Source organism: Acanthaster planci, linkage group LG10, assembly GCF_054643075.1.
Source record: "Acanthaster planci isolate LZ-2023a linkage group LG10, COTS_SCS, whole genome shotgun sequence".
Taxonomy (NCBI): Eukaryota; Metazoa; Echinodermata; class Asteroidea; order Valvatida; family Acanthasteridae; genus Acanthaster; species Acanthaster planci.
Window position 1 is genome coordinate 15,912,447 of NC_141786.1, and position 14,010 is coordinate 15,926,456.

The 14,010-nt window shown below is 41.3% G+C and overlaps 1 protein-coding gene across 9 annotated transcripts in view; it reads right to left on the bottom strand.

Moving 5' to 3' along the window:
- The window catches only part of LOC110988354 (AMP deaminase 2-like), a 41,058-nt gene extending 27,613 nt beyond the window's left edge, over positions 1 to 13,445 (bottom strand). For 3 of the 9 annotated variants that reach the window (XM_087142273.1, XM_022251762.2, XM_087142271.1), the window contains exons 1-3: positions 13,358 to 13,445; positions 10,826 to 10,983; positions 1,555 to 1,786 (exon numbers count right to left, since the gene is read on the bottom strand). In XM_087142273.1, the coding sequence (XP_086998399.1) occupies positions 1,555 to 1,786; positions 10,826 to 10,967 (374 nt within the window). In that variant the 5' untranslated portion in view covers positions 10,968 to 10,983; positions 13,358 to 13,445. The other 6 variants (XM_087142272.1, XM_087142276.1, XM_087142278.1 and 3 more) reach the window with 6 other exon arrangements.
- Positions 13,446 to 14,010: the final 565 nt, after the last annotated feature.

Genomic DNA, 14,010 nt, shown 5'->3' on the forward strand with positions numbered 1-14,010 from the left:
TGAAAATCTTTTCCCTCTTGTGGGAAAATCTGTGAAAATCTTTTCCCACTCATGAAATCTTGGCATGGTGGAAAGAGGTTTTCATGTTTTGTCAAATGAAAAAAATGGATTCCCTCGAAAGAAGAAAATGTGAAGAGAACTTCCGCTTCAGAGGCATGACAGGTTAACTACACATGTACATGTATGGTACCGGTGCATACATGTACATGTATCAACTGCAATGTAAATTATGAGCATTTGCATGTTTGAATATGCATGCATACATGTACATTGTACTGTATGCACAGCACCAATACATATGAATACATGTACATGTAATGTGCATAATAACCATGGAATGTCTTGTGACGTGGGAAATATTTTATGGTCAGGTGGAAAAATGGATGACGGGGTGGGGGTTCTACTGATAGCAACTACCAGTCGCAATGTGTTGTGTCCCTAGGCAAGGCGTTTTGCCCCTAGTGACTCTAAGCATCAAGGCAGTACTGGTACAGTTGTACGTATGCTACCGGTAGCAACATGTGCAGAGTACTTTATCCCTACCTCCCTAGGGTGTGTGCAAAATCATATTAAAGTTGGAGGATTCAGGGCTGTTAGGGTTAAAATGCGATAAGAGGAACCGGGATGGTTGTGCTTAGTGTACACGTACTTGTATTGAGGGACACGAGTTCAAGTCCACTGGGCCCTGAGTGGCGCACCAAGAGAGGGCGTGATTTTTCTAGCAACGGGAGCCTCTAGGGGCTCCTTAAGTGGGAACTGCTCTTAGCTAGTTTGAGGACTACGAGACGCACGCAAGCAGCTACCAATAAAAATGAACACTCCCCACCAGCATGGGTCTTGTCAACCAATAAGCTGGTGCTTCTATCTGCTCAAGGTGGATACTGGTAGCTACTGGTAGCCTAATGATCTGTTCTTAGGCAAGGCAGTTTACCTCCACCTCTCTCTGTATTGTGTACCAGTTAATCAAACATGATCTTTTGTCAGGCGGAATCCGTGATATGGGGAAGCATGGCTTGGTGGTAAACATTTATTTGAATAGAGTCAGTAGGTTAAATTAAATAGCTGACCATGCACAATAGGTTCATTTATACAGGTACATGTACGTCCCTAAGCAAGCCACTTTACTCAACATTATCTGCTTCTCTTGATCCATCAAGTTTCCTGTAGCATGACTATCGCTATACAGCGTGCAGGAATTTCACAGGAGTATCCTGAAATGGACTGATGTCCCATCCAAACGTGGCACTTTTATGCCAGGGAAATTGGAGATTTGTAAGAACAAACCCTGTAGGTGTAGATTGGCTCAGGACACTCAAAGCAATGTTACAAGGTTCACGACCGTTTTCTCCACTTAACAGAGTACTATAGGCTTGAAATAGTCTTAATGTTGACTCTCACTATAAAGAACACTCTTATAACAAATTCCTTTCATAAAGAACAAATTCTGAGAAGCCCCAGCTCTGGTTACTCCTGTACAATCGGTCAAAGAAAAGATTGGACATCCTAATCACAATCCTAACACCATCCCTTGGCCTCCGTTCAAGCCGTCGTTACCTGGCATAGCTGATCTGCTTCTCCACCCCTTTCTTCTTCTCCTGCTCGCTCTCGATAGGGATCTCGTCAGGGAACTCGTAGTTGGGGCAGCGCGACTCGTCGTAACGGCTGTTGCGGAAGACCTTCTTGGCCAGCTCAGCATAAGTCTCGTCCATGGTGGTGGGCGTGTGCTTTGGGAAGGGCTTGATGTGACGCGTCGGGGAGAACGGGGCGATCTTGGTCGGGCTCTTGTCTATCAGACAAATAAAAAAGAAAGTAAATTTTTCTTGTTCTTTAATTTAACATATAAACCGTAATAGTTTATTCTTTTCCAAGGAGCCTTTCCATGAGGGTAACGTTTCATGTTTTAGGCGAGGATCCGAATTGGGTCAACTCCCTCCCCCCTGGATTTTGTCTGCAGGGGGTCTTCGTACCATACTGGATAGTTTAAGGCAGAGAAAATTGTGACATTTGCAAGGGCCATGTTCAAAGTGGTGTCATTTTCCAGATGATGGCCACGAAGCCTTCAGTCTGGTTTTGAAATGGTACGTCACATCCTACATACACATGGTACCAGTACTGTGTATGAATCTATTGTACAATGTATGCCACATTTTATACATATAAATATCCATGTACATGTACTGTATGTGTACGTACATGTAGAGTACGTCTTACCACTGTCCAGTTCCCCAAATCAATCACTGTCAGCAGCTTCATGTACAAGTAAGTGTAACAGTGAAAATAATGCTGAAAAGTTCAAGTCTTAAGTCATGTACATGTACGGTACATTTACTAGTACAGTACTGAAGCCACAAAAACACTGTACATGTGTACATGTATTTCCTGAAGACACAAATTAAACTGCTACAACAAGGACATCATATCCAATAGGTACCATGCAACATTTGCACGCCCGGCGTAAGATTAAGACTATCAGTACTTGTACAGTGCGTGCAGTTTTCGTCGCGATGATTGCACAATGTGTTTTGTAAGGATGACATAAGGGGACCAGAGGTTGCCCATTCATCCCATTTATCTTTATCTACCGGGGAAAAACAACTTTGTCACTAAATTTTTCTATTGAGCACTGAGACCCTGGTGTTGACATTACGGATTAGGGCAAATAATTTAAGGAATTAAAAACAGGGCAGTCAGCCAGTGTCAACAGTACTATGTCAAACCATGGTTAAACCACTGTGAACTGTGTGATACATGAATGTGCATGTACATGTACAAAGGCGCACTATACTTTCGTACCACGTACATGTATTATGCTGGTTCCCCACATGCTCAAACAGTTCAGGGGTCGCCAAACCTTACATGCATGTACAGGTACAGTAGGCCTTTCCATTTTGTTATAAAATTTTTCACTTCTTCTTCATCAGTTATTGACTTTTGAGCTGACAACCAAAATGGCAAAATAATTTGACACAATGTACATGTATACTCACATGTACATGTACATGTACATGCAAACGGTTAAATGGTCCGGGTGGTGGAGTTGTTTTCTTGTCCTCCAGTAATGATAGAGCGGCTTTACAGGTAGTGGTACAGTACATGTACATACATGTATGCATACATGTTCAGTACAAGCCGGGTTTGCTGAGATATGGAAAATTACCATGTATGTGAAATGTACATGTACAGGTACAATGTACATGTATCCTGCTAACTATTTCTTACTAAAGGTCTGGAATAAGCGCTGCCATGGGAATGTAGGCCTACACATGTATGCACCTTATTGCTCAGAAGGTTACCATTCGCTGTCCGCACAAAAGCAGTCCTAAGGATGATTCACTTGCTCAGAATTTGATTAACGACTGGCATTTCATTGAGTTTGGCCCCGATCCAGCATAATAAAAGATACATGTACGGTACGCGAAGTTTATAAGAAGGTCCACACGTTAAGAACTATATTTTGTGTATGTGCATACCGCACGTATGTATATACTGAATGAACAAATACATTTACATGTATCCATGCTGGGTACAATATATACATGTGCCATGCACTCAGAAATTGAAAGCAGACCAAACTTAAAACAAAATGCTGTCAATGTATGTGATCCCAGAAGTTTTACAGTACTAGAGGTGCACATCACAACTTGGAGACTGCCCCTACTGGTAAATTTGGAGAAGTCCCTTTATTTGAAGACAAAATCAGTTCCCTGAAAGACAGAATATTGCCTTAAAATGAGACACGTTTTATCCCGAATGGGCTGGGGTCAAAATAATCCGCTTGCTGTTATCAATTTTTTTCTCCCCTATTTTCCCTTCATAATGTATTTGAGTTGTTTTTTATGAACTCTGCACCATGTCGGGCCATTAACTATTATTGTAAAGGACTGATATTCAGAAAAATCGGTCTCATATAATCTTTTTCCAACCCTTTCTGTCCAACAGCAGCCTTGGGTGTTTTTTCCGCTGTATCCAATCAATGGCAATGCTAAGGATCCCCAGGACAATGCCAGGATCTCCACAAGCCCACTTGAAAAACTTGAGGACAATCTATCTTTTGGGAGGTTCAGCCTCCAATAAAGGGACTTCTCCAAATTTGGGGACAGTCTCCAGGTGAGATGCGATCTGCACCTCAGCTGTTGTACAACGTATGTTCATTCTGTTCAGTACATGTACCGGTACAGTACAGTGTAGTGTGCATAAAAACTAACAATGCCGGTACATGCACGTGTACAGGTCCATGTGCTTACACGTATGAGTACATACTGTACATGTATATGTATACATGTACAGTATGTACATGTACAGTGTACCGGTATATATACGTGTACATGTATATACATGTATATGTGTACACAAAAATATTGTACCGGTGTACCGGATACATGTACATGTATGTGTACACAAAAATATTGTACACAAAAATATTGTACCAGTATATACGTGTACACAAAAATATTGTACCGGTATATATGTGTACACAAAAATATTGTACCGGTATACATATGTGTACACACAAAAATATTGTACTGTGTACATGTACAGCACTTACATGTACCTAATACTACTTAATGTACAGCACTGCATATCAATCACATACGATTACATCGTACATGTACATACATTATGAACCCGGTACATTGTACGGTACACGTGTGACTGTGACATAATGCAGAGTGGACTGAACTGCAATATGACTAGTCAAGGCTGGAACGGTGATAATTGCAATCCCTACATTTGACAGGCCTAGCTACCACTACCCTATGCATGAACCAGTAATCTCATGGTACATGTACATATGCACATGTGCCGGTACCTGTGCATTGATACACACTTACCAGTCGTCAAGTCTGTGGCATGTCGTATCATGCACAACATACAGGTACATGTAAAGTACATGTAGCAGGCATGACTATGTACATGTACACTGTACGGGTAGTATACATGGAACTCATTTGATGGATCAATGACACTGGATTTGTACAAAATAAACGCATACGTACAACACTGCACAGCACACACCAACAGTTCTTTCTGAGTGCATATGTGTACATGTATGTTCTTCAGTACAGCAGTCCAAACCTTGATCAGATGCAGTTAACTTCCTCTGGCACTCCTCTGCAAAACTGTGTTGACGGGTTTAATCCTCATTCCATCTGCATATGCTACATATGTAATGCCCTTCCTGGTACCAGACAATAGCACCATACATGTACGTTAACCCCTGTTATATACATGTACTGAGTACCGGGTACCTGTACATTTGTTCAAGGTTTCAGACTTATCAAGAGAATAAATTTACATATCCGTACTGTACTTGCCGGCAGTGGTAGTAGGGTTAGGTACATGTGTGCCTCAACATTCACAGGACAGTTCCCAGATGCCCTTGTCCCAACTACAGTACTGTACATATGTACATGTACTGGTACATGTACATGTGGTCTGTCTGTGGGTGGTGGGTGAGAATAGGTCACTGTACCAGTAGGTCCATGGCCTCAGCAATGAAGGGATGGCCTGCCTGTTTTTTATAGATGACCTCGACCTCAACAATGGCACCTGCATATAACACAGATTGTTTATGGTGGCCCTGAAGGGACATCCAGACAATCTACTGACCCCAAGTGATCCTTTTGAATACATTGGAAGTTCCCTTCACATAAAAAAGGCCATAGATTTTCATACACAGTGTACCGGTAAATGTACATAAAATCTGAAACAAAAATAACATGTACATTAAAAGTATATAAAAGTACACATGCCTTCAATATTACAACACCCGACCCTAGTGAGGTGTAGACCCACACACGTCACTGAGTTATCAAGTGATTGTCCGATGCACTGTGTTACAATTTCTGTTGACAACTATCAACCCTCACCTTCCCCGACCACACAGAATTAAACAGTAGTAAAGTGTTTAATTCTGTGGGGATAGGTCTCGTAGGCCCATAACAGCTGGCTTTTTGCATTGGGTTTGGCATACCTCAGAAAAACAAAGTTCAACAGCCTCTGTGCACAAAGTTCCATCTGGGTGTTTAACTTTGTGTGAATGGGGAAGGTTAGGGCCAGCAAACCTTGGGGGGTTAGGGTTAAACAGCAATCCACTTCGTGATAAATGAGGCTTCCTTTTAGAAGGTATGCAATTAAGAATGGAAAAAAAATCTTTTCAAACCAATTGTAACTGTCTCAGTCTTCAGCCAAAGTGTGTTTGAGAAGGACGTTACGAGTGGACGACGGGAATTGTAAATTTAAAACTGAAACAATAAATGGGTCATTCCCGGCAGAATTCTACAAATACAGAGTACTGGGACATGCAGGCGTACACCACCTCCCGTGTAACCCAGTGCAGATTTGTCTGGAGAAATTCATTAAAAATCCTTGAAGTAGGCCTACAGTGTACCAAAGAAAGGAAAATAAAATTTCAGCTTAATTAAATTAAGGCCACAAAAAAAATACATGTATATAGCTTGTCTCTGGTCAGACTGATATATTGGAATTGCCAAGGCGACTCGGCTTTTTTTCTCCTCCAGGGTTGGATTGTACAGACAATTTGCAGACACATGCTGTTGTGTCATGGAACCAGACCACCTGTATTATGATTATAAGCGGACAACAAACAAATTCGTATCCATAGTCTGATATCACTGTTTTCCCTACATGTGCATGTAAAGTACCCATGCTTTTTGGTACATGTACAGTACAGCATCTTTAAAGTCAAATTTGAGTTAGGACATCACCATGGAGGGTGTTTAAATTGACTCGTTATAATCCTTTGCCTACTGTACGTAACCTGGAATCTTAATTCTTACTGAAGTCTTTAAGCATGTATTTTCATACAGTACATGTATTTTTTAAATTTTCTACTTTGTAAAAAGGTCTGTAAATATATACAGTACATGTATATGTACCGGTAAATGTACATGTGTACCAGTGCAAAGAGGGAATTTGGACAAAAAAAATAAAATCTAAATCAAAAGGACTCTTGACACATTCCTACTGAGATTTCAAAACCAAAAATATTATCAGCACACATGTACTAGCACATAACCTGTTCATGCTCACTGGAAATAACCAGTTTTTACATTAATGAACATTTACACAAGTACATGTACATGTACCTACCAATGCAAGAGGTCCCTTAAAATCTGTGCAAAGCTCAGTGAATGGCACGACAACAATACCGCTACTTTATAAGTGCTGTACGGTACTTCCTGGAGAGAAGTTTGGACTTCAATGTTGTCCACAGGTACATGTAAGCAAATAGTATATGAGGAAACTACATGTACATGTACCGTACACTGTATGTCGGCAGGATTAAATCCAGGAAACGAGTTGCAACAAGCATGGTGCTGATTGCACAATGCACAGCCAAAAACAACCAGCAGACACCGTGCCCAGTCTGCCGTTTCCTGCCTCTGTGATAACACACCGTGCAATATGTCAGGCAATGCTCAAAATACACTGACAATGGCACTTGAGTGTGTTGACCCGGAGGGGAATGGTTGACCTTCTCGCTTTACAAATATCCAGGGTCCTGGAACTTGCAATGTCAACAATCTCCTGATCCCTGTGGTTGTGGGCAACTCTTCCCAACTGATGAATGAATGAATCGCTAGAGGGCAGTCTAGCCAACAACCAAACTGAACAGCTTCATGCTATAAATTTAGTTCTTCAATTTAAAACTGACTGGGGTCGACGCACGTCAAATTGAAGCTTATTAGATGTATTTTACCATCTCCTCATTTCTGTGTCATATTTGGCGGTGCAATCTCTGGTACATGTATGCGAAGGCTACAAAGTCGGCCTTCATTTTGTGACATTTAAACTAATAAAACTATGAACCTGTTCTTCCAAATAAGGCGACAAAAAATTATAATACCGTACTTCCACCGAATTGCAAAATCATGAAAATAGAGCTCTTTTCTCAAGGTTCAAATTCCTACAACTTTGTACATGAGATTGCACTCCGCTTCATTTTTTACCCTTTTTTCAGCAAATCCTTAAACAACTTCCTTGGGGGAGGGGGTCTTTTGCATGTTTACATGTACATACGGTACACATACATGTATATACAGTGTACATGCATCTAAAACAAGCTTATAGATTGTAACCTACGCATGTACAATGAATGTGCACACTAGTGCAGTTTTACCAGTGTACAGGTACATGTACGTTTGGCACACTATAACATGTCGTTCCGTTGCTTTGGACCTTTCACGTTCCCACGGCAGGAGATTTAAAAGGCCACACCGAAAATGCTGGCAAAATTTGGAGTGCCGAAGGTTTAGGGAATTGCCAAGTTGCCTTGTGTAAAAAAGCAAAAAATTGAAATGTGCCGGTGACTTGTGTAAGTTTTATGAGCCAACCCACGACCTCCTGCTTACTGGCGCGGACGTCTTATCAACCACTCGACCCCTGAGCTTGCCAGGGTCGGCTGACTGGTCTGAGTCAGATGTACATGTAGCAGCAGGTACATGTACTGCAAACTATTTCAAGATATGGCATGTTCTTCATAAACTGGACCAAAATGCAACTCCAGATGTCATTTTTCAAAACTTCGAAAAGAGTGACTTTGATCAAGTAAAATACAAATTAGCACCTTCAGATTTATAAAAATGATTATATGGGGATAATTAGGCATAATACATGTATGTACTTATGGTGGACATTTGGTTGGCTACCAGTGCAAATCAAATGGAGTTGAATTCATTTAAAGTTTTACGTTGAAGTGTTTACACCAGAGGACTTGATTTAAAACCTTCTCTCAACAAGAAGGAGAATTCAGTATATTTTTCGACTGATGTACCGGGTATTTTAAAGCACCTGAGAAATAATTTTTAAAAAATATAAGCCACGAAAAAAGAGCACAAAATTGACAGAAAATGATCGGAAAAGTTTGGCTCTCTTCATTCTCTTACCGTTTATAACCACTCCCGCTATACTGACATATTTGCTAGGTCTGGTATCTTTCGACCACCAAAAATTATATTTAAGTTTGGATGCATCAAAAATTTAAATTGAGTACAATATGTTCGTTGCGAACGTCATATTTGACAGAATTTTGATGACGTTCGAGAATGCCAAAAATGCTGTCACATGTAGTGCTAAAAAATTCCATGCACGCTTTTCATTTTGCCAGTTATTTTGGAGATAACTCCGCTGATAATGAAATTAAAATTAACAACTCTGAGCATAATTAGATTTTCATCATGAATCATATTTTATGCCTCGAATGTCATTTTTTGCGAACGTCATTCAGAATGACAGATTTTCTTTTGAGAAAAATTATTCCGAAGAGAAAAATTGTGGAGCGTTGCCATTCCGTGGAGAGGCTCACAATCTGGGGCGCACTATCTGGGTTGATGTCAAAGGTCACACAGGCCACGATGCAGCGAAATGTTTCTCTAACGTCACCGCGAGAGATTGATGGAAGCCGCAAAATCGCCACGATCGGTATTTTGGACTGCAGTTTTTGGGAACATACTTGAAGGAAATGTGATCGGTCCAGTCGTAAAAGGATGATGGTTTGGCGGTGCTTTTGTGCACTCTTTTTAAAGCTTGTGTTGTACATTGATATATGGATTTTACTCGCTTTTTGCAAGCGATTTTTTGACACTAATTACAGAATCGAATGACATTCGCAACTGCTGACTTCGGGACCCGATTAATTGTGAAAGGTACTTTTTAATTTCGTGATTATGGTTTTGATATGTGTAAATGTTATCACCTTTCACCACATATAAATCTGTGTAAAATAACCTCAGGGATTATCGCTCCTCAGTAAATTCTATTGGCTCGGATTTTAACAGGGAGTTCATGTCCCTCAAAATTGCTAACGTTCGAGACTTTAATTAATTAACTCCAATGAAGTTGAAAGGTTGACACGGTCATAATTGTTCCAGATATCAGCCATGACTTCCCTCATTACATCAAACATTGGAAATTGATTCACTGCTGCTCACTTCAGGAAAAATGAACCCCCAAAGTTGAACATTATCTGATGGTCCATATTTTGAGGAACCTGCCATATACTTTGTTTTTGAGGTTATAAATGTATGTTGCTTTTAAATAGTTAATACAGGTACAATGTAGATACATGTAACTGTGCGGAAAAATATGTGCCGTTCGTATATGGAATTTTTTCCCAGCTGATGCACAAGGAATAAGTCTGTGTCACACAGGGAAAACTCTGAAACAAGAGTTTGATAGTTGAATAGAAAGTACAAGTACATGTAAAGCCTGGTTTCCATATAGTCATAATGAACCCTGACGGTATGCAAGACAGCAAGATGCAGACAGTTGTGGAAGAGACGCTGCATGACGCCAATCCACCCAAAAAATTTAACAATATGGGGTCCGAAACTCTGAAAGTTTTTTGTCCCAAATGCCTTTTTTAGGTGATAGCGTCGTCTCTTGAAGCGAAACTGATACACCAGTTTGATGCAATTTGTTAATGGTCAGCTACATGTGTTTAGTTGACGATTGAGGCTGCATATTGTTAGTAATAAGGAGAATAGGGACAAAATGAGTGGTACTATGTGTACATTTAAGGGAGAGGAACATCGTTGTCCTCCCGTCTTGCCAGCATGCGTGTTTGTATACATGCCTACTCAGTGACTCGGCGCAGACAGTCCGCAAAGTTGAACTGGGCTCAACTTTGCCGATTGGTCTGGGGCTGGTTTGCGTATCTCTGGAATACTGGCGATACTTCCGTTTGACATGTTTTCATTTTGTCTGCGCTGCAGTTTGCGTCTTGACTGCATTGCTCTCTGCATTTCTTACATCGATATGGAAACCAGGCTTTAGTTGGACAAGTCTCTCTGAGACGACTCACCTGGGCTGTTGCTTTGCAGGTTGGAGTTGTCTCTGGAGGCACTCTTCATGTCCAAGACCAATGGCTCAAAGTCCCTCGCGGAGCCGGCGGGGGCCAGGCTATCATCGGCCGTGGTTTCAGGAGGGGTCGATGCTTCGGCCATGCTGGCGTCTTCAAACCTGCTTGAATGAGATAAAAATAAAGATATTGTGCCTTTCCTTTTTCTCAAAGCTCCCTCTCTTTATGTGTTTTGTGGGTCATTCCATGAGGCTGAGGCACAATTTGTGACGGTGTCCTTGTTACATGAGTAACTTTTAACCACCTGTCATGACCTGTAGAGTACGTCATTTACTCTGTAAAAATAACAAGCACACCTCTGTATTCAGCCTTGCAAGATGTATAACAATGTCAATTTGGAATCCGCATGCAGGGAAATAGCTGTTCATTTCTATGGAACCCATCCTTGTAACAATGGACACCATCACAAATTGTGCCCCAACCTCATACTATTCACAGTATTTTAATCTATTTGTTAACTTTTAAATGTCAGTAGGCTTCAAGGAGCATTTTTTTAATAAACCAATATCAATAATACTAAACGTACTTACGTATGTGTAAGTTCAATGTTAAAAAAAATGATAAAATTCATTGTCATTTTACAAGACAATGAAGCAAATTTCATCGGTCCATGTCATGTCTGTATTCACAAAACTTGCAATCAAAACAGTACAGCATGAGGATCCCAAGTTGTGGAACTCATTAGATCTGTCATTAAAACATATAACCAATCCATCATTGTTCAAACATAAATACAAGATGTGTTTACTGAATGATTATATGGAAATTGAGTAATTCTCACGGGTCATTTCTCCCGCAGCTTTTGTCAACATTGAAAGGAGAGGAAGATACAGAAAAACAATGAAAAATCCCAATCCTTCCAGAATTCATCCTGAATGCCAGAAAGGATGAAAGATTACACAGTAAAACTAAGATACATGTATAAATAGTGTATTTTGAGACTGTCCAGGTTTTCTTTGCTGTTAAGGCCGATGGCGATGCAAAGCCAAAGGCGGGCGCGACGCACATTACGAGAACCGCATCAAATGGCCAGGAGCCTGAGCGACTCCTGCAAGAACATAAAGTACATTCCCAAGCTTGATGATCCAACAACTGACCTGAAATTGTCAACAACTTCAGAAATATTTAAGTGATTTCGTTCACAGAATTAGTGTCGTCTTCGGGAGGTCTCACTCCACACTACAGCAAAACTTCGCAGCGTTGTAACAGAAACCATGCTTTGAACATGCTTTTGTGTGTCTAAATCTTGATTTGTAAAATGTTAAGTGGCAAATGTGCGAAGTGGTACCGTAATTGGGCGAAGTGATCAACAGCGAGTGGTCCTGACACTACGCCTTTGGTGTTTGGCTGAGGGTTCAGCGAGTACTGTTCATGTGTACCTCGGACAGTGCATGCTTCGTTCTCAAAATATGACTGAAATGCTCTACATATACACAGCCACATGCTTTGACATTGCAAGGAACGTTACTTAAGGGAAAATAACGCCCTCTGTATCCCCTTCCCCGGGAGCTTGACAAATTCCACTGCATTGTAAATGGGCTTCATCATTCGATTGACACGTAGCTATTGAATTTTTAGGGGATGTGTGCCTGTGGCGGTGTATGCAATAAGGCCTAGGCCTACTCCATGGTGCTGTTGAGACAATGGAACAATTATTTTCTGACATTTCTCTAGCCCCACTAGTGTAGCACTGACTCTCCCTCCCATCCATCCTTAGCCACACATCCGTATGCGCAATTTCGTGTCGGCGAAATGAACATTTTCGGCGCACCCACTTATCATCGTGGGCGCAATTTCTTTTGCACACGAACATGATTCTTGACCTTTCCGCTTTCTAAAAACCATTTATTGAATGATTTCCCTCATGTTATTCAGGTATTTTCCAGTCTTTTTGCCTTGATCCATTCAATCTCACGGGCTCGCTCTCACAGTCACCATCTTTAAAATAAGGTTGTTGAACATCATGTCACTTGACCCCTCATCGTCTCGATGGCTCTTCCATGTCAAGACATCTAAACTGCTGCCAAAGTTTTGGAAGAGCCCATTGGTACATGTAGTATCTTATCGCTCAGTCCGTTTATTACATATGTCTTGACACGGAACAGCTATCGAACTCTTTCCCAATTTAACCTTATGCTACAAAATATTCCTCCCATAAACGGTACAACCACGGAGGAATTAAAGCTACATGTACACGTTGGAGAAAGACAAAAACGAAACGTTCTCCACGCATATGGCCTAATGCTGGGTCATTATTATTTTATTGGTAGGCCTAGCTACCCGGCCCAGGCCTAGTACTATGCCACCCACCATCACCATCATGACCCAGGCGCCTAAAGTTACCCGATTCTCATACGGCGAGAGAAAGAAAGTCAGGAAAGAAAATCATTCAGGACAAATCAAACCATATCACACAAGAGAATTTCATCAGAACAGAGATATAAGATCAGGAAAATAATAACAAAAGAACCTTACCGGTACCGCGAATAGTTACTTTTCAGACAGCGAACACAATGCCGATTTTGATCACCACCGACAACAATAAACAGTGTAAGTCATGTCTGGCGCCGCCGTCGGCGCGCGGTGGCGCGAAATAATTATAGCGCCACCAAGCAATGTCCTTGCAGTAGGTACGTTCTGGGGGTGAATGTCTCTGTCCAATCAGGTCATGTCTGGCAACCTTTTCAACCAATCAAATTTTCCAAATCTCTGTTTTAGTCTCCCCCCCCCGTTTCACTTGTACCCCTCCCCACTTCCCGCTGATGCTGGCAGGATTGTGAGGGCTAATCTCTTTCACGGCTTGATAACTTGGGACCTTCCCCCTTTCAACTTGAAAGGGGGGAAGGTTCCAAATTTTATTTGGCGTTTATAGTATAGCAACAAAATCTTTCATAATAAAGACGGAGTGTATCTTTTTATACACGAGCACTTGCGATGTCAGAGATGTCTACGGACAGTAATACTGACACTTTGCCCTCATTTTTCGAGGAAACCCCCCCCCCGAAACATAGGCTTCAAGAAGCAAACTGGAAGTGAAAAGGCAGTCACGGTGGCTTCGCTGTTAGTTCTATTGAACGAGGGCCTGCGCGCCGTCCAGGGCCGGACAGGGTCGATGCTTAGTAAAAACA